The sequence below is a fragment of the Astatotilapia calliptera genome, chromosome 17, assembly GCF_900246225.1.
Source record: "Astatotilapia calliptera chromosome 17, fAstCal1.2, whole genome shotgun sequence".
In the NCBI taxonomy this organism is placed as follows: Eukaryota; Metazoa; Chordata; class Actinopteri; order Cichliformes; family Cichlidae; genus Astatotilapia; species Astatotilapia calliptera.
Window position 1 is genome coordinate 33167693 of NC_039318.1, and position 25091 is coordinate 33192783.

Sequence of the window (25091 nt, forward strand, 5' to 3'; positions counted from 1 at the left end):
CGTAGAGGTGAGCTCGACTATATCTAGCCGGTACCTCTCAACCTCACGTGCTAAGTCAGGCTCCTTCCCCACCAGAGAGGTGACATTCCATGTCCCAATTGGCAGTCTTGGTAGCTGGGGATCAGTCCGCCAGGGCCTCCGCTTCTGGCCTCCGCCCGGCACACAATGCACCCTACCCTTATGGCACCTCCTGCGGGTGGTGGGCCTGAGGGACAATGGGCCCATGTCCCCTTATCGGGCTGTGCCCGACTGGGCCCCATGGACTAAGGCCCGGCCACCAGACGCTCGCCCTCGGGTGCCCCGGTAACCCTATCCCGGGCAGGGTAAACTGTTCCCTCGATGTTTTTCTCATAAGGGTCTTCTGAATCGCTCTTTGTCTGGTCCCTCACTGAGGACCAATTTGCCATGGGAGACCCGACCAGGGGGCAAAAGCCCCCAGACAACATAGCCCCTGGGATCCCTGGGACACACAAACCCCTCCACCACGATAAGGTAGCGATTCACGGAGAGGGAATTTCCGCTACATTTTGCTAAACACCTTTAAATGTCTCTGTTTCTAAATGAACTACTATCTGGTGCAGTGGTTAGCGTAAGATCTGAGGTCTGAATCTGACAGCTGGCCTCCGTGAGCAATTCAGCTTTCAGCAGTCCAAAAACAAGCTTGGTCGGTTAACTGGTGATTCTAGAGTGACTGTATTACAGGTGTGTCAGTGTTACCTGCTGCCGTCAACCTCGTAGATGGCGGCGTGGGTCATAACTGCTCGCGTGAGACACACTTTGTATGAATTTGACTTCTCATGCATACTTCAATTACCTCATGTTTGCACCGTGGCCAGATTGTGAACATTACTGTAAGTTTTTACTGCCAGTTTAATCAAATATCAGTACAGGAGCTCAGAGATTTCCAGATTATACATAGAAAGATGCTGCAATGTCTTGAATGAACTAGGCTCTCTTGAGAATTTTTAAAAAAAAATAAATTCAGCAATTTCTTTGTTTACCTTTTCAGTTTCTTCCAATTCTATAGCAGAGCTGGTGCAGAGGTTTTATCTGAGCGGCAACACTTCTCATTCAGGAGTCTGACACACCCACCATGCCAGTAATAAATGTTGGCACGGCTGTGGTAACATCACTGTTTACATACAATACAACCAGTGTGGCAACTGTAAATAAGTCTTTAGACATGCAGTAGAACGGTTACCTCTTCAAGATGTACCCTCCTACTCGCCCTGTGACAGCTGGAATGGGCACTTTCAACCTTTAATTGGATAATTAGTTGAGAAACTGGATGGCTCCATGGTCTGTATTTACAATACACCTAAACCATAGTTAGCATTGGCTAACTATGGCTGCGTAGGTGACTAGCTTCCTTATTTTAAGCTAACTTTAACTTAGCAGCAGGCTAGTTGTTATACCTGGTGTATCCTGTAAATGTTGGTCTTAAGACAAGAAAACCTGGCTCACAGTTTTTGCTCTACTTCATCCCAAAAGGGTTCTGTCTGGTTGAGGTCAGGCCAGTCAAGTTTTTCCACACCAAAATTGCTCATTTATGTCTTTGTGGACATTGCTTTGTGCACTGCTGCGCAGTCATGTTGAAAAATGAAGGGGCCATCCCCAAACTTTTCTCACAAAGCTGATGTCTTAGTATGCCAAAGCATTAAGAGTTACTTTGACTATACAGAAATTTGGTAACTTCTGCACACTATGCACCTCAGCAGTGAGTGAATGCTTTTCACAATACAGTGTGAAGGTGTGTATTAAAGTGTGTAAAGGGTGCTGGACATGGCCATGGGGTACAGGGCCAAGGGAACCTGTGGCCACCTAGCTTTACCCCTGTGTCCCACATTCTTTTTACTTTTTCATCTGGTGTATCTGTGTAGGTTCTCAGTCATCTGGGTCGTGGTAATCTAAGGAGCTTGGAAACAAAAGTGTCTGGACAACTTAAAGAACTCCAAGCTCCTTAGATTTCATTTGATAAACCTAAAATATTTAAAATGATAGTTTAGAGAATGGTGGGTTAACATTTGTATAAATGATGCAGTAGATCTGGATGCAAGAAAAAATTAACAAATTGATCAGCTTTTGTTGCTAGCTGTCATGTACCTTAATGTTTATTCTTTCAGTTGATGTCACAAACAGTCACACTTCTGTGAATATTCTTACTAATCAGATCTTTAAGTGAAAGTATCCCAGAGATAGTGCAGTATTTTATTCTGTTGAGCTACATTCAGTATAATCTGCATTTGGAACAGGCCTTCTGGGCTATCCTTTGACACAGTGAGAAGAACAAATATAATTTAAAGACCTATAAAACCACAATCTGTAAACATGTAAACTTTTATGTTTGCTCAGATATCATTGCAAACATGCAAGTTTGCATTCACACACACGCACACACACACACACACACACACACACACACACACACACACACACACACACACACACACACAAAGTCACTGTAATGGAAAACACAGCTATTGGTGTTTTCTTCTACTTGGGTATCAGCTATCACAGTTGATCAACAAATGATGCAAACTAATCTACATAATGTGGCTGAGACTTTTTAAGCAAAACACATACTCAACACATGGCATTTCCTGATTCTTTTTTTAAAAGCAGAAATATCAAAAATGAACTTTGCATTCATTACAAACAGCACTTATCGCTCATATTGTAGTAAAATTATTGCTAGTTCAGACCAACAAAGTGCTTGGAATATTGTCGATTTTTTTTAAATATACACAAGATTTCATTTAGTTGGATTAAAGGTGGCTGCTGGTAAATACAGAAGCTTGCTTCTGCAGAAACTATGCGTACCTTGGCTGCTGAAAACAGTAAGATAAGCAGATGTGTAATAAATTGCAGAATAAGTCAACATTGCACAAATGTGTGATGCAAACTGAATCAATAGTTCAAGAACGTTGAGGAAATTTATTTAAAAATGAGCCTACAATTGCTTAAAAAATTTCCTTGAATGTTTGGTGGAATATTCTGTTACTTATTATTAAAAAACCAAAAATGTATAAAAGTTGAAAACACAGGAGACTTTGTAGTGACAAACAGCTGAACTTTGACCTCTTCACCTTATCAAAACCAGCACAGAGATGGATTTTTTTTTTTTTTTATCCCTTTATCAATTACTCGTGTACACTGCCCTTTGCCCGAGTGCACGCAAACATTTGGCTTTCGTGATGATTGTTGACCTTAATTACAGTTAATAATCGACCAGTGCAGCTTATCGCAAGCTAAATGTATCATCGTCGTCGTCAGTCATAAAAGGGCAGCATGTTTTTTGGATTGGGTCCAAGTGCTCACAGGTGTCTTTTTTTGTGAGTGGACATTTATCATGTCTAAGAGAGAGATAGGTAGCTGGTGCTGACTATGTCTATTTGTTTTCCTGACTAGTAATGTTGACGTAGTTTTTTAAAAAAGCTGACATTTAATGGGTAAAATGTACTTTTTTTTATTAATTTAACTTTGCAAAATCTGCAGTATTTGTTTATTTGTGAAAAAAGAGGCCTCTGCACTGGATGTGACATTTGGCTTGTGGTTTAGGCAACAGACAGACTTGTTGTTGTCTGTTAGAGCTCACTGTTTCCTCTTCTCTTTCACACTCACACATAGAAGTGGTTCACCATGGCGTGGGTGCAGGATTTGCCCTTGTTTGATGTGATCGATGCCAAAAGTCGTCTGATGTCTCTCTGCATGTGTTGCTTGGTTCCAAATGTTAGCCTTTATCTACAAACCAGATAAAAAGAAGCTGCTTCAAGAGTGAAAGTGTGTGGGCAGTGGTAGCTTCGGGCTGTGTGCATGTGTGAGTGCATGAGGGGAAGTGCATGCGTCTGGCAAATGTGTGGGCTATCGGTGACCCTGATACCATTGAAATTCAGAAACAAAATAAAGCCTGCAGGTGTGTGCCTTTGTTGTTTCTCTAGATTTTTCTCTCACACCCCCAAAAACCAAATCCAACATTCATGAGAAAAGCATTGCCTGCCTGTCCATCTCTTGTCATGCAGCATACAGTCAACAAGTAGATTAGGTAGACTAAAATAGGCCCAACAAATTTTATATATATATATATATATATATATATATATATATATATATATATATATATATATATATATATATATATATATATATATATATATATATTAGTAAATGCATTTTTCTTTTTAAAAACACTTCTGAAGCCTAGATCTCACCTTCTGCTGTGGTTAGTAACACATCAATAGAACAGCCCCCAGTGCCTACTTTCAATTAAACAGTCACAGTGACGAATGTTCTTTTTTTTTCTCTCTGTAAGATGCTGACACAAATCAACAGCAGCAGATGTGTTATATATTAAAAAAATTTAAAATCCCCTCTCGCCCCTGCGGTCTTTCATTCAAGCTCGGGTCCTCTACCAGAGGCCTGGAAGCTTGTGGGTCCTGCGCAGCTTCTCATGTTCCTTCTTCCTGATGTTGCTGTCATTCGGAACCTCTACATCCATCACTACGGCCGTCTTCTTCTGCTTGTCTACCACCACTATGTCCGGTTGGTTAGCCACCACCATTTTGTCCGTCTGTATCTGGAAGTTCCACAGGGTCTTAGCTTGGTCATTCTCCACCACCCTTGGTGTAGTGCCTCATTAGACATTAGTGCCTCTGTGCTGTCTTTCAGTCCAGCTTTGTCCAGCCACTGGTAGGGTTTCTGGATGTCCTACCTCCTCTATCTGCTGGTGGCGCATACCATGCAGGGGCCTGTCCTTCCATGATGGTTCCTCCTCTTTCTTGGATTTCTCCTGCCTGGGGTATTCACTGAGCACGTGGCCCATTGGGGCCATCTTCCTGATGCATTCGTGGATGTTTGTTATGTCATCCTAGACCGTGGTGCTGACACTCACCAGTCCCCGGCCTCCATCCTTCCACTTAGCGTACAGCCTCATGGTGCTGGACTTGGGGTGAAACCCTCCATGCATGGTCAGGAACTTCCTGGTCTTGATGTCAGTGGCTTCTATCTCCTCCTTTGGCTTTTTATCCCAGCAGGGTACCTGATCACGGGCAGGGTGTAAGTGCTGATAGCCTGGATCTTGTTCTTACTCTTCAGCTGACTCCTCAGGACTTGACCCTCTGTAGATACTTGGTGGTTGCAGCTTTCCTAGCGGCCTCTTCATGGTTCCCATTTGCCTGTGGGATCCCCAGATACTTGTAACTGTCCCCTCAGTTCTGACTAACCTTTCCTCTCTTTGTTATCATCCGACTACACTTCTCCAGCCCGAACGACATTCCAATCTCATTCCTGTATATCCTGGTGGTGTGGATCAGTGATCCACTCTGCTGTCATAAATTGTGTAACATCACGTTCAAATATTCGCAGATAAGTTACAATAGTCCGAGTTTTTCAGATGCTTAATATGTTAGCCCTGTGGTTTTGATTTTCAAAAATCTTATTTGACATGTCAGGGATCAGTGTCCCTGAAATGTTGTGCTCATGAAAATGTATTTTTATTTGGTGAACAGCAGACACTTTCACAAAAGGAGAATGACTCTAGCGCAATGTCAGTCAGTTCACCACTTTTATTAAAGCAAAATATTTCAAAAACTAGATTTTTGTGGCCACAAAAACACAGTAAAAGGAAGTTGTTCTAGTGTTTTACAGCTGGCCTTTCAAATGAAAATGTCCTAATTATGTAAAGGGAAGGTCAGGGACTTTAGCCTATTCGTGTCTCAAAATTCTGATAAATACAGTTGCACCAAATTTTAATCTAGCACTACAACAGGGGTGTCGAACTCCAGGCCTTGAACGCCAGTTTCCTGCAGGTTTTAGAGATCACCCTGACTCAACACACCTGAATAATGAACTAATGGTAATGAACTAGTTCATTACCAGGCTTCTGGAGAACTCTGGAGAACTTCAGGACATGTTGAGGAGGTAATTTAGGAATTTAAATCAGCTGTGTCGGATCAAGGATACATCTGAAACCTGCAGGAAACCGACCCTTGAGGCCTGGAGTTGCCCACCCCTGGACTACATGTTAAGACCTGCTATGATGTATGTTTTGGAGATAATGGCACTGACAAAAAGACAGAAGGCAGAGCTGGAGATGCCAGAGATACTAAGGGTTGCTGTGACAGAAGAGGATGTTAGAATGAGGTGGAGGCATTTTAATATACCATTACTATCAGGTAAAAATTTCCATTTGTCCATTTGTACTTTGGTTTATGACCAAAGTACTGATGTAATTTTTCTTTCACGTTTACTTTATTTAGCACTCATTGTTGTTGTCGGGGGGGCTGGAAGGTTCAGTTTAAGTTAATTTTTATGAGAACATTTCAAGTCATCTAAGTCACAATATTTTGTTGAAAGACTGGATGCTAAGTTATCAAGCTAGCTTGGCTAATAAGATGCGTATGGGTGCAACTCACAGACACGCCCTTAATATTTGTTAAAGAATCTATTACAAATGTACCTAAAGGTAACAACTAACGACAGAAACAGCAAAGAGGACCAGGCTGTTGCCAGGTTAAATTGATTGCAGAGAAGGTGCTGCACCAAAAACCTCCCAGTGATTGCTTTCATAGTTATAACATGCCATGGCTGCATTCACTTTTTCATGTTAGTCTGCAATCATAAGGGCGTTTCCCAACTGACTAGTACAGGGAGTGCAGAATTATTAGGCAAATGAGTATTTTGTCCAGATCATCCTCTTCATGCATGTTGTCTTACTCCAAGCTGTATAGGCTCGAAAGCCTACTACCAATTAAGCATATTAGGTGATGTGCATCTCTGTAATGAGAAGGGGTGTGGTCTAATGACATCAACACCCTATATCAGGTGTGCATAATTATTAGGCAACGTCCTTTCCTTTGGCAAAATGGGTCAAAAGAAGGACTTGACAGGCTCAGAAAAGTCAAAAATAGTGAGATATCTTGCAGAGGGATGCAGCAGTCTCAAAATTGCAAAGCTTCTGAAGCGTGATCATCGAACAATCAAGCGTTTCATTCAAAATAGTCAACAGGGTCGCAAGAAGCGTGTGGAAAAACCAAGGCGCAAAATAACTGCCCATGAGCTGCCAAGATGCCACTTGCCACCAGTTTGGCCATATTTCAGAGCTGCAACATCACTGGAGTGCCCAAAAGCACAAGGTGTGCAATACTCAGAGACATGGCCAAGGTAAGAAAGGCTGAAAGACGACCACCACTGAACAAGATACACAAGCTGAAACGTCAAGACTGGGCCAAGAAATATCTCAAGACTGGTTTTTCTAAGGTTTTATGGACTGATGAAATGAGAGTGAGTCTTGATGGGCCAGATGGATGGGCCCGTGGCTGGATTGGTAAAGGGCAGAGAGCTCCAGTCCGACTCAGACGCCAGCAAGGTGGAGGTGGAGTACTGGTTTGGGCTGGTATCATCAAAGATGAGCTTGTGGGGCCTTTTCGGGTTGAGGATGGAGTCAAGCTCAACTCCCAGTCCTACTGCCAGTTTCTGGAAGACACCTTCTTCAAGCAGTGGTACAGGAAGAAGTCTGCATCCTTCAAGAAAAACATGATTTTCATGCAGGACAATGCTCCATCACACGCGTCCAAGTACTCCACAGCGTGGCTGGCAAGAAAGGGTATAAACGAAGAAAAACTAATGACATGGCCACCTTGTTCACCTGATCTGAACCCCATTGAGAACCTGTGGTCCATCATCAAATGTGAGATTTACAAGGAGGGAAAACAGTACACCTCTCTGAACAGTGTCTGGGAGGCTGTGGTTGCTGCTGCACGCAATGTTGATGGTGAACAGATCAAAACACTGACAGAATCCATGGATGGCAGGCTTTTGAGTGTCCTTGCAAAGAAAGGTGGCTATATTGGTCGCTGATTTGTTTTTGTTTTGTTTTTGAATGTCAGAAATGTATATTTGTGAATGTGGAGATGTTATATTGGTTTCACTGGTAAAAATAAATAATTGAAACGGGTATATATTTGTTTTTTGTTAAGTTGCCTAATAATTATGCACAGTAATGGTCACCTGCACACACAGATATCCCCCTAAAATAGCTAAAACTAAAAACAAACTGAAAACTACTTCCAAAAACATTCAGCTTTGATATTAATGAGTTTTTTGGGTTCATTGAGAACATGGTTGTTGTTCAATAATAACATTATTCCTCAAAAATACAACTTGCCTAATAATTCTGCATTCCCTGTATATGCATGTTTCACTACCTATACATGGTAGCTAGGGGGTCACTGAGCAGTCTGTAGATGTGTTTGACTGGGACTTCAACTGCAATTTCACCAGCAACTGCTATTAGCGTAGAGCAGGGGTGTCGAACTCCAGGCCCCGAGGGCCGGTGTCCTGCAGGTTTTAGATAACATCCTGGGTCAACACACCTGAATCAAATGATAAGTTCGTTGACAGGCCTCTGGAGAACTTCATGACATGTTGAGGACGTAATTTAGCCTTTAAATCAGCTGTGTTGGATCAAGGACACATCTAAAACCTGCAGGACACCGGCCCTCGAGGCCTGGAGTTTGACACCTGTGGCGTAGAGTAACCCATTGCAACCCCTCAGGAAATACTCACATTGTTCTCCTATGAAAGGTGGTTGCCATACCAGTCTCTCGGCCTGTGTGACCAGGGTCTTATTCACACAGTTAGTCATGTACTTTTTAGAGCTGGAAGCTACACCATGAACATACCTCATAGGAAATTTTTTTCCAACTCCATGTTGGCTCCTTTTTTTCAAGTTGTCCTTTGTTACAGTGTCAGTATTTGTGTCCCCCCGGCTGGATTGGGTGATTACTTAGTAAGTTTAGGCCCTTTTATCCAGTCAAATCACACAGACTCAGTTTGTCCTCTTTGAAAGGGATGTTTTCTTGCTCATTGTATGAATGCTTGTTTATAATTATAATGAATCTTGGAGGATGGAATGTCCTTGAACTCACCAGCAGCAGCAACTGCAACAGATGTAATAGGAAAGCTCTAAAAAAAGACTTTAATATTTGCCCTCTAAGTGGGTTATGACTCAAACTCACCCAATCACAGCACCAATCAGACAAATTAGAGGAGTTTGATGTGAACTCAGTTTGACCTGTAAGTGCTGATACGTCTGTCCTCAGGTCAAACTCACTGCTAAAAACCTTATCAGTTCAGTTTTCTTTTAAAATTTGTTTTCTACTAGTTGCAAACACTTTGTTGTTTAGGTGTAATGCTGACAGAATCATCCACAGATTTACCCCAGCAGCACAGAGAAGCTCTTGTAATGCATCACTACACAAGTCAAAAATTAAGCAGCAGGCAGTCAGTGCACGTGTCACAGACACTCACATTAATCAATCTATAGAGTTGCACGAAACATTGTGAAAACACACGCACAGTCACATAAACCTTCGGTGATTGAACAAAAGTGACTGCTGCTGAACTGCTATGACTTTTAGGACAAATCCTTAGCAGATTGATATTACTATGCTTGTATATTTGGAAACTCACACACATAATGAGTTTTGCATGCCATCGCCTGATCCGTCTGAACACGAGTTATCTCTGCATTTGACGCTTGCCTTATTTCAACTAACCCACTGCTCTCTTGTTCTTTCTCTGTCATGTCACTGAACCCTCAGGGTCAGAGAGAAGCGATCAAAGCCGAAGCGTTGATGAGGCCTTGATGGGGTGTGTCTGTGTCAACGTGAGTGTGCGTGACTATCATTAATGATTTTTATTATTTTTGTCCATTTAAAAGGTTTTAATTTTAAATTAAATTAATGTAAACCCAAAGCCATATGTTTTCAGTTTTATTACTTTGCCATGCTAAATCAAAATAAAAATCCAATAATGTAATAACAATAATGTTTTAATGCCACACTCAAATATGGCAAAATGCATAAAATAGCAGATTAATGTTATATCCAATCATTATTCTTTTAATTTAGGATGACATGAAGGAGTTGCATTTTCTACTACTATTACTTTTAAAATAAAAAATAAATCATCTACCACTCGGACAAATAAAACAACAACAATCATTGGGAGAACATAAGGAAATATGAGAACCTTGCAGTGCATATTCAGTGAGTGTTTATTTAACCAGAGCTTTATCATTCCCAACGCGTAACTAGATACAGTTTGTGGGAGTGGGAGGCATCAGTTAAGCTCACGGGTTGAGCAGGAGACCACATACAGCAGACAGAGTTTGTTGTCAACCCAAGGCCCTTTGCTGTGTGTCTTTTCCTGCTTCCCTGTCTGCACTTAACTTTACTAATAAAGGTAAAAACCCATCGCAACCGTTCAGGAAATACTCACATTTTTCTCATATGACAGGTGGTTGCCATACCGGTCTCTAGGCCTGTGTGACCAGGGTCTTATTTACTTGACGTTACACAGTTAGTCGTCATGTTTTTTGTGGGACCATGAATTGTTCTCTGGTGGTTTATAAAAGAATGCAGGCTTAAGGTACTGTACATTGGCTTTACTTCACTTTTTAGAGTTGGAAGCTACACCCACCTTTGCATCTTTGGGGGCTGACCCAGTTTAACATATGTGGGACTCATTTCATGGGTGGACACAGATGAATGTATTGTAATAGATAACTGACCCCCCCCCCCCCAATTTTATGTGTTTGGTGTGCTTATCATTGTTACGTTATGCATTCAGTTCTTTATTACTGTATTTCTGACACATACTGTTCTCACTGGCAATCCAGCTAAAATATTTTGGTCAATGATGATTCCCATGGGTTACGCTCATGCAGGCACTGAATCGGGCAGCTTTGGGGTCCTGTGTGCTTTACTGCACAGACAGCCTGCAGAGTGCAGTTACGCTAAACTGAAGTGCTTGTGTTTTGTATTTGCAGGTGAGGACAAGTGATTTGATGATGTATAAACAGAATGATGTTGACGTAAGAAATGTATTAGAGTAAGCTACTGTCATTAATGTAACACAATGCTAATGTCGGAGTTTGTGATTTACACGATGTACCTGAACTTGTGTGAAACTGGATATCATGTCGCAAATGGTTAATAAGAGGATCGAGAGAGTAGCCTCCAGTTGCTACATTACTACTTGGATGAGCATGCGGGTGTGCAGAATATTGTAATATGAACATTGGTAGGAAAATACTGATTAAATGAGTCCTTTGTTAGCACATGTTCAGTAGTTGAAAAGTTATTCTGTGTGTTTTACTGCACAGACAGCCTGCAGAGTTCAGCTACGCTAAACTGAAGTGCTTGTGTTTTGCAGTTGCAAATGAGCGAGTAAAGAGAATGATTCTGAACTCATGCACGCCTGGAAGTGTCTTTTTTCCAAGTGTGCAACACATACCTCAGGAAAATTTTTGGCACCTCCATGTTGGCTCCTTTTTTTCAAGTTGTCCTTTGTTACAGTGTCAGTATTTGTGTTGTTTCCCCCCCCCCCCCCCCGCTGGATTGGGTGATTTGTAAATTCAGGCCCTTTTATCCAAGGTCAAATCACACACACTCAGTTTGTCCTCTTTGGAAGGGATGTTATCTTGCTCACTGTGTGCATGCTTGGCTCATTGTTTTTGTGTTTATAATTATAATGAATCTTGGAGGATGGAATTTCCTCAAGCTAACATCTGCACTTTACCATGCTACCTTCTAGAGTGACACACAGTTAATCCAGCGGCAAGTGCTAAAACAAAAAAAAGGTGCATACATAGGAAAAGCGTGACAAAAGCAGAAAGAACTTTGTAACAAGTATGAAGTACATTGGTAGTAAGTGTATATTCACTAGTTCTGCTAGTTTCTCTCCTCTGCTCTCTGTTTTCATTGTGTGTGGGCATGTGTTTGCTTGCTTCACCGCCCACACAAGGTACAAAATGCGTACCTTACTCTTGCAATCTGTCTAAAGGCCATCAGAGGGTAATAGTTGTGGCTCCAAGAAGACTCCTAGTCCTATTGAGGTATCTCACATGATATCACACATTGCTTGAGTTGCTGTCCATATTGGATGTGATATGATCACCGTTTGCTTGGAAAATGTGTCTGTTTTTTCATTTCATTCGTTAGCTGTGGTTGCTTGGAGAATGCCACGGCTGCCTGTAGTATTCACTTTTGAATGCAAATACTTGCTACCTACTAGCTGAGTGGTACTACAACTTGCAACTCAAACTGAAAATGGAGAAGGCTCATGTTTAAGATAAAAGCTGTGTCACTGGACTGCAGCCAACATATTTCAAAAAGCACAAGTTTTACTTTTTTGGATTTTCGAAAAATTTCCAGGGTAGTCTCATCGGCTAATGACTTGTGATTAAAATGTCTATACCTGATGAGCATCAAGGCATCACACCAGACTTTACAAACCAAAGGGTGGCATCCTGGTGGCTACAGCCATCTTTCATACTATATATGTTTAAACTTAAACAACACTAACAAGAGGAGAAGCTGACAGAATAAGCACAGAGAGACACACTGTCTTTTTTTCTGTTATCCTTTTCCCTCTTATAAAACGACCTACCCAGCTAAATCACCTACATATAGAGCTAAAATACCAATTTTCTGAATCCGATTTTTACCCCACACGAATTTTACAAAAATCCACCATATGGTGACAGTGAAGGAATGTGATGTGAATGTTATGGTGAGAGCCAGTCAGAAGCAGAGGAGAAGGTCTTTGCAGAATACCGATGGAATGAATGTCTGGTAGGTGACATAATCTGATCTCAAAACAGCAAATTTTACAGAAAGTGAGGAGTTTGTATCTGTGTTTATATCAAAATTGGTGTATTTGCTGCACATTGTCTTCAGTGCAAACAGTCTTTGCTATGGTAACAGGACAGGACTGAAATCTCGAGGACAATACATTTAAAAGCTTGCCTGTCTTTGCATAGAAACCAGGAGCTTTAGTTTTGGAAATCCATAACTTTTTTTCTGTCCACTTCATTGAAGACTATTTGTATGCATATTTAAGGAACACAGCAGGCCTGCATAGTCTTGGTGACCCCTGCTGCAAGGCAAACTAAACACTCCAGGACTGTAGAAGGCAGGGCAGTCAGGCTGCATGAGTCACAGAGCCCAGAAAAAACCCAAATGTGTAAAGACTTCGCATTGGCAGATTAGTTTGTTTACATCCTGCACTGGACGTGATTTGGCCAGGATGTAGCAAGACACAGCCAAAGACCCCATCTTTGCTTCCCTCTCTTTAACTACCCATTCTTTCCCTCATTTTTCCTTTTTCTTTCTTTCTACCTTCTCTCCTTTCTTCCCGTCTATCTCTACTTTATCTCTCCAGATCTCACCGCTGCCAATAGCATGGACCATAACACAACGGGGAAGTGACGCAGCTCTGCCCTTGTAAAAAAAACCAAAAAAACCCCCAGAGGTTTTAAAAAATTGACAAATGAATAATTTGAAACAGATGGGGGAAGTTGTATTTCTAGATTAAAACAAGACAAGACTGTTCAAAACACACACACACCTCCATTCCCCAGTGGAGTTTGCCAAGCTATGAGCTCATACTTTTGTAGGGCCTCTGCTGAATATCTCCTAATAGCGTCAGCTCCAAAGATGTCAGACTTTTATGACCCATTTCTCCTCTCGTTATCTGCAGCAATAATAAGGGGCCTGCTAAAATTTAACATTGGGAGTATGGTAGTATTTTCCTGACTTAGAAGCAAATGCAGGACTGCTCACGGTGAACCCGATATGTACTGGGACTCATTAAACTCTTCATACATCTTGAAGGGTATAAGAGACTGTTAAAATTCAAGGCTTTAACTTTGTGTGCATGTGGGTATCTTTTTCACCACCCCGGCTGGAGTGTATTGATTATAAAAGGTCAGTGTGGGTTAACACAGAGACTCACAGACAAGCTTACCCTCCAGTGTGGTTTTGAGGTCATGCCGAGTACAGCTCTGTACAATGCTTCACAGTGGTTGATGTTTTATTTGTTAAACTGTGAGCTTGAAATTGAAACCCATGAAAAAATGCTTATTTACAAATCAGAGGGTTAAAGGAGGCTTACAGCGGGACTAACAGTGCTAAATAGAGCAGCATACTGCACTTTAAAGGCCTTGGAGCAATTGGTTACTGCCTGGCAACCACCGGGAAAGGTGAGGGAAAAATGTGGATTTCCTGAATGTTTGCTAAGTATTTGCATGAGGTTGCTGTGAAATCGATTGCAGCAAGACTATTGACAGGGAATACAAAGAGAGAGCACATTTGTCCTGTACTGGCTTTTCTTCACTGGCTCTCTGTTAAAACTAGCTTTGTATTGTAAGGTAAAAACCCTTCAAATATAAAGAAGCCTTTCTTCTGTGGAACCAGCTCTCAGGGTGGATTCGGGAGACTGACACTCTGTACTTTTAAGATTCGGCTTAAAACTCTTCATTTTGGCAAAGCATATAGTTAGGGCTGGATCAGGTGACCCTAAACCCTCGCTTAGTTATGCTCTAATAGGTCTAGGCTTCTGGGAGAGAGGAGTGTTTTCTTCTTCACTCACCTTTTTTCATCATTGTTTATGCGCCACCTTGCTTCTAATCATTTGTTGTTATTAATCTCTGGCTCTCTTCCACAGTGTATTTTTTTGTCCTATCTCCCTGCACTCACCCCTAACTGGTTGCGGTAGATGGCTGCCCTTCCCTGAGCCTAGTCCTGCCAGAGGTTTCCTCCTGTTAAAAGGGAGTTTTTCCTTTCCCCTGTTGCCAAGTGCTTGCTAAGAGTGTTGTGTGATTGTTGGGGTTCTCTCTGTGTTGTTGTAGGGTCTTTATCTACCACGTCTTGAGGTGACTGTTGTTGTGATTTGGCACTATTTAAATAAAGTTGAACATTATTGAAGCCCCAGTCATGTAGGCCTAGACCATTGGAAACCACTAGGGAAATATATGCACTCCGTGACTGGCTGGCGACTAGTTGTGAATTTATTCTCCTGAGACCCAGCCTATTCAGAAAGTTAAACTGAAAGCTGAGCCTCACGGCTAACCCAGTTGTTTTCAATGCCTAAACCTAATAATGTATTTATAAAAGGTACAAATGATGGGTGAGCATGCAACTTGTTTGACTCAAACTTAGGTCTTTGGCATGAAAGGTACCACCATCACCCCTCTAAACGCACATTGTAGACGGATATAAATCACTACACGAGAAGGAGATCAAAAGTTGTGTTCAGGGACTTGGAAAAATGTTGGGAAATGTTGTGACTGGAAGCAAGAAAAGGAAACGAGCTCCTTTGTGTTTGGAAGAGCTTAAAAAAAGGAAACATGGTTTGTCTATCCATTCAGGGTTGATGCAAGTAAAGATGCAGATGGAAGATTTGATGTTAGATCCTACGCCTCTTAATCTTCCACTGCAACAAAAGTAATAGCCGAGTGAGGAACATCTAATTTTTAAGAGATCTAATCTTGCAAAAGTAAATTTTAGAGATAAAGTCATGTGAAAAACAAAGAGCATGTGGAAAAAGTAAGTCGATCCCCTGGCACCACAAGGTTTATTGAAATATTTCTTCTTGTGGATCCATATAGCAACTTGTGCTCTTAGGGTGATCATCCTGTTGAAAGATCCATTTCCATTTAATTGTTTGTTCTTCAGTCTTAACATCTTAATGTGACTTCCACGCTTCTGTCTTCAGTAACATCTACAGAGCTCTGACTCTGTTGATATGACTAAATGCTTGACATTTGCTGCCACTGCTGGCCAGGAAGTTGACAGCATGCAAATATAACATTAACCACTTATAGGTTCTGGTTCTCATTAGGGTTCAAACAGCCATATGTGAATCTGAGAAGCTGGTCTTTTATGGTCGCAATAGGTGCTGTGCTCTATTTAGAAATATCACTTACTGCAAACATATTATGTTTGTGATAATAACACCAATGAAGACACAGCAGAGGTCGTGACGTTACCCCTGGTAGCTAACTATAGTAGAGGTCACACTTAGCCTTTACTTGTCTTTGGTTTTTTTGAACCTCTGTCTCCTTCATTGGTCAGTGTCTCATTGAACAGAATTTAGCTTAGCTAGACTTAGCTGGATAAAAGAGGGTAATGATTTGTTCATTTGTGCACTCTGTATGTGATAATCTTTGTATAAATACTGACCGGAAAGGCTTTGGTTTTAGTCTTTGGTTTGCACGGTCTGCATGTTTCCACGAATGACGTTACAGTCATATGGGGAAAAAAAGTCTTATAGGAGTCTTTGCAGTCCTGTGAAAAATTAAGTACACCCTTAGTGCTTCCGTAGCGATTAAGAGGATAACTAGCAGCCATGAGCAGTCATTCAGTCAGACTTTGATTGATACTAATATATCATCAGCAAGTGTCACCACCTTTCTAAAAAGCAGAGGTTTTGGCTTTGTGGTGGTTTGGAGCATTCAGGTGTGTGTTAATACAATGCCACAGTCTTCCCAGCAAATACGCCCTTGGGTCAGACAATGCTCAGACAAATTCCTAAACAGCAAAGAGCGAGATCACAGACTCTGCACACATTAGTAAGCATGTTAAATGTTAAAGGTCATGACAGCACGATTAGGAAAAAAAGACTTCTCTCTAAAGACTTCTCTCTACTTCTCTCTTCTCTCTAAAAAGAACATGGCAGGTTTGCACAGTTGCATCTGAGTAAACCACAAGTGTTCTGGAACAATGTCCTTTAGACAGAAGAGACCAAAGTGGAGATGTTTGGCCATCATGCACAGCATCACTTTGTCAAAAACACAAACACAGCTTGTCAGCACAAACACTTCATACCAACTGTCAAGCATGGTGGGGATTTTGGCTTATTTTGCAGCCACAGGACATGATAACCTTGCAGTCACTGAACTGACCATGAACTCCACTGTATTACCAGTGTGAGTATTCTAGAGTCAAATGTGAGGCCATATGTCTAACAGCTAAAGCTTGGCTGAAACTGCATCATGCAACAGGACAATGATTCTAAGCACAGCAGGAATTCTACTACAGAATGGCTGAAAAAGAAAGAAAAATCAAGGTGTCCCAGTCAAAGCCAAGACCTCAAACCTGATTCAAATACTGTGGCAGGATCTTAAGAAAGATGTGCATAAACGAATACCCACAAACCTCAGTGAACTGAAGCAAAGCGGGACAGAAATCCTCCGCTGATAAAGACTGATAAAGTCGTGCAGAAAGCAATGACTTAAAGTTATTGTGGCTAAAGTTGATTCTACAAGCTGCTGAATCAGGGGGCTTATTTAATGTTTCACACAATCCTGTGAAAACTTCCCTTTTTTAACATGACTGTAGTTTGGGTTTAAACGGGTGAAAAATAAGTTCGTAAGCAGCACAAAACCTACTTTCAGGAACCGGAAAAGGCTGTTCTTTAAAGTGAGCGATTATGGCAGAAGTGTTAAGAGCTTATTAAACAGTTAATAGTTAATATACACATAAAGTACACCGAACCAGAGGAAAGACAATTGAAAACTTCCCCTGAGTGGATAAATGTCAGATTAATGCTGATGCAATTTATTATTGTAGTGCAAATTGACACTTATGGTTAAAAGCATGTGAATTTTTTTTTTATAATTCTGTAAAAGTTAACAGAAGGGGCATGAGCTAGCTCAAAATGACTGCAGACACTCACAGCCAGTATATCATAGGGAAAGCTGTCTCGCTCACTCACTCTGTTTAACTCCTAGACACTGGTATCAACGGGAAAGAGTCAGCCAATGAAACTAATTGGGTGGTTTGTGTCTTATGAAAGGAATAGCCTGTTCTGTCCAAAGCTCCCTCCCACAGCTATCTGACTGGCTGGCTCCTAAGTGGTCTGCTTTTCTTCTCTCTGCTGTGATTGGAGACAGGGAAGGGCAATAACTAAAAAAAAAAAAAAAGTTTTTTTCTCTCTCTCTCCCTCTCTTTTCCTCAGGACATACCCTTGTTGTTTTCAACTTTAGAGGCAGAGCTTAGCTGAAAAAGCTCGAGCACAGTCGCAGTCTGCACTCTGCTGCGGCATAAGGGATTTAGTCCTGCAGCATACAAGATATGTAAGATTACTGAGCAGTAGCTTCATAGGAAGCAGAGTTCATTTTGCACATTATTTAATAGTAAAGTGTCTTAAAAAAGTGTGACAAATACTTCTTCACTGAGTGATTTGACTGTTTCTTATTGTGTAGCTAGAGCTGCTTTGTCATTCCACATGCTGAAAGGAACAATTATTCTCCAATGTGGTAATACCCCAGGTCTTTGCCTAAGACTTGATAATTACTATGATCAGTCTTGTAGTTTACATGGGCGGATCACTAAACTTAGGGCGTTTGTGAAGGGTGGAGCGGCTTTTGTTTCTAGTATACAAGCGATGCTCTTTTAATTAATCAAGCTGCATTTTAAAGAAAATAGGGGGGAAAAAAACACAAGCACAGGGTATAAAATCAATTATTAGGCTCAGTTTTGCTATTTTATTTATTTATCTTAAAAACAATAATGAAAATATATATTTACAAAAAATGCAAAAAATTATGCTTTGGGAAGCTATACATACATCCACAAAAAAAAAAAAAAGATAGAAAAAGAAAAAAAAGCTCAACATAAATAAGTTAGTATAATTTTTCAGTGTTTTTCAAAAAAAAGAAAAAAAAAAAGAAAAGAAAGACAGAAAAAAAATGAGGCACACAGGTACACTTCAAAGTTTTACACCGAGTGAGGTGGTGTCACTTTGTTTTTCTGCCCTCACTTAAAATGAGAAATGAATAGTGCAATTGCATGTTCCACATGAATTCCACACCACAAAGACAAATCTTTGATTCACATATTTGCATAAAAGAAAAAGGCCCAGTGATTTTTTTTTAAAACATAGTTTATCTATGTTGACCTGGACAACATGCATTACTTACTAAGGGGAAGGATATGTGGCCTAAAAGTAAATAGAATATGAACTTACCTAATTTCAAAATAAAAGCTAAATCTTAGGATTATTAGCAAATACTGTTAAAAAAAATTTGGTTGGATATTGCTCAGCAGTTTAGCCATCCTCCCCACCCCTCACCCAGAGAATTTCTTTTTTTTAAAGGCACAAACTTTGGGCCTCCCCCATCCTTAAAAGAAATATTATAATAAAATAATGACATAAAACTGGGAAACAGGGAGACATGATCTGTGTGTAAACTTTATCTGTCATGGCTATTCCCAGTTAGATGGACCTTCAACTTACAGTGTGGCCATCTGGACCTTCAAAATAAAGATATTTAACACTGGGAGAATAAAGCCATAGAAAAAGTGAAGACATTTTGTTTCCACATAACCCTGACTTCTTTTTTTTTTTTAATCTGCATTTATTTATTTTTCTTTTTTTTTTTACTTATATCAATTACCTGAATAATGATTTTTTTTTTTAAATGACCACTATAACAAAAATAATATTTCTCTGTTGGAAATTGCACTGCAACTTCCCATGTCAAATTCACACACTTACACTTAAAACACAATTAACAAAAAAAGTATGAAAAGCATAATATGCTTTTTTATGTGCTACATCTGAAACATAGGTAGTAGATACAAAACAAATGAGCAAAAATCAATTTGCACAATGCTACATTGTCTGCTGCTTCTGAGGCAAATTAATTCATATGAGTGCCAAAACTTGATAGTGTACATGTTCAGTGCTTGTGCAGCCTCTCCCTCCTCTCTTCTGCAGGAAAAGGTTGCTTTAAAAAAATAAAATAAAAATAATAATAATTTAAAAAAAATCTCTCCCCTCTGTCAGATGATGAGAAAAAAGCTACAGTATTCCATCAGCAACAGGTCTCTCCTCTCTGCTCTGTGGGACATAAAGAGGAAACGAGGCTGTTGAATGGTACAATGGAAAAAGGCAGTTATTCACACGCACACACAATAAAGGGTTGACCAGTCATACTCAGAAACACTGTGTTTACATGACATGACGCATAAATAGCATGCTGGGTTATTTGTGCAGACACTGACTCCTAACCTGGCGCTGTTTGCCCGCTGAAGCACCGCTCAGACCTCGAGTCTGCCGGGTCTCTCCTCCGCGGCTCTTATCGTCTGACTTCCTGCACCGTCCGACTTGTCATCGTCGTCGCCACCATCTCTACTACGCGACCTTTTAGTCAAACACTCGGTGGAGCAAGAGTCTGTAGTGAAGGGGCGGGGGGGGGGGGGGAGCACACGCAGAAAAAGTTATCAGGATGTTGTCGCGTGGAGTACATTTTTAAAAGCCACCAGACGCATTTGTGCGATCAGCTGCCCGAGGAGGAAACGGTGTGCATCAGTAATATGGCGTGTTTTTGGTTCTCAGAGAACTTCCCGCAAAGTTTCACCTTCAGTAACAACTCAAAATAAGACGGTGGTTGAACCACACACACACACACACACAACTGCTGCACCTCCGAGACGCCCAAATAAAACCAATCAAAACTAAAAAGATGACAGCTCTCACCTGCATCTTCTGCACTCCTTTTCTTCGAACCGTTTTTGCCTGGTTGGAGACCCGACGGCCTGTCACCGCCGTCGTTATCCAGCCGGTCGCTGTCTCCGGGAGAGCCTCTCGGTCTGCTGTGAGGCTGCCTGCTATAAAATTCCGGTGCGTCGTCGTCTTGCACCCAGTCGTAACTGCGCGGAGCGAGCGGCCTGTCTTCCACCAGATCGAAATCGTAAGTCTCCCTGAAACGCTGCACCTCCTCTCGCGCCGAATTCTCCGCATCCCTGCGGATCTCTTCTGGGTTCGGTCTACCGAAAAGATTTCTGCGAACCGAAGTTCTGACGTTGTCCTGCTGCCGAGCATCCACCCTCTCCACCGGGCTCGCGTTAGAAAGGCGAACATCTGACATTTTGTTGCACATACAACGACGAAAAACAACACACGCGTGCTTCAAATCGCTGCTTCCGAAATAGTATTCCTTTCAAACGGACAGTCACGGGAATGATGCATGCATGCTCCGCGCGTATCATCCAAAAAAAAAAAAAATTTCAGAGGTGGGGGAAAAAGCGTCTCCGAAGGCGCACGGGAGGCTGGCTGGGTGGGTGTGTGGAGGAAGAGGAGGGGGATTTAACACAGCCACTCCTGTCAACTCCGTAGTAAGGCAGATGAAAACACATCAAGTCATAAGAGCCAACATGGCGTTAGAGGCAGCTCCGAGTGTAGAAGAAAAGTTGACATCAAGGACTATTTAAACAGAGAAGGCGATTCATTGGTCTGAACTAAGAACCGCCCAGAAACTCTTACACAGAGCGGAGCTGGAATAACTGTGCACATGAATATGGCCTAATTACTGCGTTTCGTTACACACGGGAGTCAGGAGACAGGGAAGGAAGGGTGTAGTTACAAATTTAAGGTGTTGTTTTATCTCTCTCATTAGCACGATCGCTAAAAATAAAAGAGAGAGAGCGCGCAGCGGGGTGAAGATCAGACCTCACGTGTTAACACCTGACACCGGGATTACCGGGCAGAGAGAGCGCTCCGAGTACGGGACCGCGGCGGCAATCGGTCACCAAACGATTGTGCGAGTGCTGACAGATACTGCTGCATGATTTGATTTGGCGTCACGTAAGCAGATTGGACACGCTTAATGCGATCACTGTAGCTCTGTTCAGTTACAGCTCCAAGGTCACTGAAGGACACCTGGGGGCTCCAATGCGAGAAAAGTGCGAGAAAAAGGGGGGGGCGAAAAAAAGAAACGAGGCACCCACTCACCCTCCAGTGACATCAGCGAAGGGCTTCGTCATCGTTGGCTCGGTGCCTATCGCTGTCAGACTTCGCCACTGGTGCCACAGGGCTGGTTTGTGTGCTTCACTGGCTGTAATTGCTCGTGTGCGTGCTCAGAATTTAAACAGAAAATAGAAACCACTTAAAAAAAATCACTTTCAGTTTCACACCAATTTCCCCCCTAAGAGTTCTCATTTTGTATTTGTTTAAAAAAAGTCATTATTTAACTAGTGATCATCAACTTTATTGGCATTCTGTGGGCTTTGTAGGAATCCTGTAATAATCAAAGGGAAACTTAAACTCAGTGTCATCTGCATTCCTCTGCAAGCATATGCCAGTAAAAAAAAAACCCTCTGGGGCCTGCCTGCAAGACCATGCTGCTTCAATTAGCCCTCGAGAAGCCTCTGAACATGTAGGGATAAACACAGCGAGTGTGTGCGTTATATCGATGTTATCGCTGTTTAATCCATAATGTGTTTATGCTGCTGTAAACGGTGCGTGGTGCTGTAGGGAACAATCCTTGAAGTGAATGCTGGACTCAGGACAGGTAAACTGGAATAATAAGTGAAAAAGTCAGACAGCCGATGCAAAAGGCGATGTTTTTATTTTAATGGTGCTTCACAGACACTGCTCAAGTTTATGCAGATGGAAGCAGAGATGCGGATTCAATGCTGTGTATGCTTCAAGTAAAAAAATAAAATAAAATGGGAGTAAATGCTTAACGCAACAGCTAAATGTAACTGATAGGGGATGATGCAACTGTGCCACATTCTGCCACTAAAACAGTTACATGGTAGCTATACTTGTTTGTGGAATCGCACAGTGCATATAGTTCACATTCTTTCCCAGAATAGTTGCCAAACTGGCCTCCTCAAGCAACTGGCTGGGAAGGCCCATCAACCTAATAAGATGTCACCCTTATCGATCTCTTTTAAGATAAAGAAATAACATCCAGCAGGAAAGTCGATCAGTCTGATTCACAGTGTAAACCACTGTTTTCCTGGTTGGTCCAGCGTGGTCATCTTTACACACACGTGTTGTGGACTCCTTTCCCGATCTCATGACACTGCAGCCTTTGCACTCTGCTTCTTCTTAGCCAGCTCGACCTGAATTTGATGGGGAAACTGGTCCAAGTGCTTGTTCACACATGGCACGCAGAACCTCTTGGTGTAGAAAAGGCTGCAGTCCTAACAAAGTGAGAAGGAAACAGAAATGACAAAAGTTCAGCATTTGGCTCTCCATGTTTGCATAAGTAAAGTCCAAAAGGTAGTGGGTGCCACTACTCTTTGGACTTGATTTATTTTCACCATCCACTTGTAAGACTGAATATTGATTGCAAGAGATTTAGAACCATGAAGCCCACTCAGCATTTCAGCCACATGATCGGAGAGTCATCTGAGCAAAATATCAAAACCACAGACATGCATCTGCAAGTGGAAAATTATGACAAAAGCACAGGGTTTAAAATCCAAAAAGGACGTTTGGCCCACAGCTGAGGACAGTCCTCCTGGTTGAGTTTGTTCAAGGTTCTTTATTTGTCACCTTGAACCCTGTCTGCAGCTTAGCAACACGGTTTAATATGGGTGAGATTAAATGATAGGAAAATATTCTGACCATATGATGAGACATCTTACCGATCCAACACAGACACAAGTGCCACAAAGGCTGCAAATGGACCCCAAAACTAGAAACTTCTCCCTGTCCGGACTGAAGGGGTCCTTGGTGATAAAACACTCCTCAAGCAGCCTGACGAACGACAGACAACAACACACATGCTTAACTCTGGCCCATCTTTAAGTCATGAAGGGCACATGTACATAGTTCAAGCCTTATTCTGCTGCAAGTGCAGTCTAGTCACCGCTGGGCACTTTATTTCTCTCCGTGTTCAACGCAGCATGCAGTTAGTTACATAGCGGCTAACAACATTAGCGTTAGCCTTGCTAACACCAGAGCTCTAAAAATGGTACGGGTTGTTTTTTTGTTTGTTTGTTTTTTGCTTCATTTTCACTTACACGATAGCTCTGGTGTTAGGCGGTTTCTGTCCGTAGTAAGTAAAGGGGCTAGTTAAACTGCACAACTGGCACGTAAATGTTTTTTGAGGGTTATCACTAGCAGCCTTTTCCTCCATCGCTCACAGCAGAAAGTCAGTTCCTGGTTTTCTCTTCCAGTCCGTCAGTGTTGTTTCGTGAAGCTTTACCGCCACCGACTGGACTGGAGCGGTAAGACAACCAAAAGTATTACAATATGATGGCGCTGTAAAGCGATAATAATGTGGTTACAACGATTATAACAGCGTCACTTGTATTTTAAAAATGACATAGAGAGAGCTGTAAAATATGTGACTTTAAATACTGTACTATGTTAAGCAGTTCAATTTAATAATATTTGAATGACTAATTGATAGCATGAATAGCAAAAAGTACTTTTCCTACAGTCAAAATGTAAGTCCAGTAGGTAAAAGTTTCTATTTTATTTATGTATTTCTTTTTTATTTTTATTTCTAGCCAATGAAGCTTGTTTTCACCACTGAAAGGGGAAAAATGGCAGGAAGAGCTAAGTCAAAATATCAAGTTAATATCTCAGATTTTTGACTTGTTGACTTAAACTTCTGAGTAAGTACAGGGTGGGCCATTTATATGGATACACCGTAATAAAACGGGAATGGTTGGTGATATTAAAGTCCTGTTTGTGGCACATTAGTATATGTAAGGGGCAAACTCCTCAAGATGGGTGGTGACCATGGTGGCCATTTAGAAGTCGGCCATCTTGGATACAACTTTTGTTTTTTCAATAGGAAGAGGGTCATGTGACAGATCAAACATATTGGTAATGTCACAAGAAAAACAATGGTGTGCTTGGTTTCAACGTAACTTTATTCTTTCATGAGTTATTTACAAGTTTCTGACCACTGTTACGTTTTGGTGTTGTCGGTGTGTTGCTTTTGGCGTGACTGTTATGTGTTTCCTGTTTTACTTTGAAAGTCTGTGTTATCTTAGTGTTTTCAGTTTACGTTTCCCTGTCTCGTCAGGTCTAATTTGCCCCAGCTGTGTTTCCCTCCTGTTGTCCATTCCCTGATTGCCCTTCTATGTATTTAAGCCTTGTGTTTCAGTGTGTCATGGTCGCGATCTTCCCCCCCGTTGTAAATAGTTTGACGTCTGGTGTTTGGTGATGTAAATAAATGTGGTATTTTGCTTTAAATCTCGTTTTGGGATTATTTTTATTTTCCTTATTTTTATTTTCCTGCGTTGCACCCCGGTTGCCTAGGCCGGGGTGTAACATATGGGGGCTCGTCCGGGATCGCTGGAGGGTCCGAAGGAGGGACAGCTTCGGCCTTCTGTCTTCGCTGGAGGATCCGAGGGACCGCTCCAGCCTTCTGCAGCTGGTGGGCTGCGTGTCCGTGTGTGCAGCTGGTGGGCTGCGTGTCCGTGTGTGCAGCTGGTGGGCTGCGTGTCCGTGTGTGCAGCTGGTGGGCTGCGTGTCCGTGTGTGCAGCTGGTG

General features: G+C 41.7%; 2 protein-coding genes across 2 annotated transcripts; both read right to left on the reverse strand.

Moving 5' to 3' along the window:
- Positions 1-19248: 19248 nt before the first annotated feature.
- LOC113009452 (cyclin-dependent kinase inhibitor 1B-like) lies at positions 19249-21788 on the reverse strand. Its single transcript, XM_026147737.1, has 3 exons — positions 20329-21788; positions 19861-20023; positions 19249-19689 (listed from the first exon to the last, which is right to left on the reverse strand). The coding sequence occupies exons 1-2, from the start codon at positions 20729-20731 to the stop codon at positions 19890-19892; spliced, it is 537 nt and encodes a 178-aa protein (XP_026003522.1). The 5' UTR covers positions 20732-21788; the 3' UTR covers positions 19249-19689; positions 19861-19889.
- A 386-nt stretch (positions 21789-22174) lies between these two features.
- cdpf1 (cysteine rich DPF motif domain containing 1) lies at positions 22175-23816 on the reverse strand. The gene is made up of 3 exons (XM_026147738.1): positions 23607-23816; positions 23229-23340; positions 22175-22781 (listed from the first exon to the last, which is right to left on the reverse strand). The coding sequence occupies exons 1-3, from the start codon at positions 23720-23722 to the stop codon at positions 22653-22655; spliced, it is 357 nt and encodes a 118-aa protein (XP_026003523.1). The 5' UTR covers positions 23723-23816; the 3' UTR covers positions 22175-22652.
- Between the last annotated feature and the right edge of the window lie 1275 nt (positions 23817-25091).

Bases quoted from the DNA above. Each gene is read 5' to 3' on its own strand.
- LOC113009452 (XM_026147737.1), bottom strand. From the start codon at position 20,731: ATGTGCAACAAAATGTCAGATGTTCGCCTTTCTAACGCGAGCCCGGTG. The intron at 20,024-20,328 runs GTGAGAGCTGTC...CCTTCACTACAG, and splicing joins AAGGAGTGCAGAAGATGCAG to ACTCTTGCTCCACCGAGTGT.
- cdpf1 (XM_026147738.1), bottom strand. From the start codon at position 23,722: ATGGAGGAAAAGGCTGCTAGTGATAACCCTCAAAAAACATTTACGTGC. The intron at 23,341-23,606 runs GTAAGTGAAAAT...GTCGTTCGTCAG, and splicing joins CCTAACACCAGAGCTATCGT to GCTGCTTGAGGAGTGTTTTA. The intron at 22,782-23,228 runs GTAAGATGTCTC...TCACTTTGTTAG, and splicing joins CTTGTGTCTGTGTTGGATCG to GACTGCAGCCTTTTCTACAC.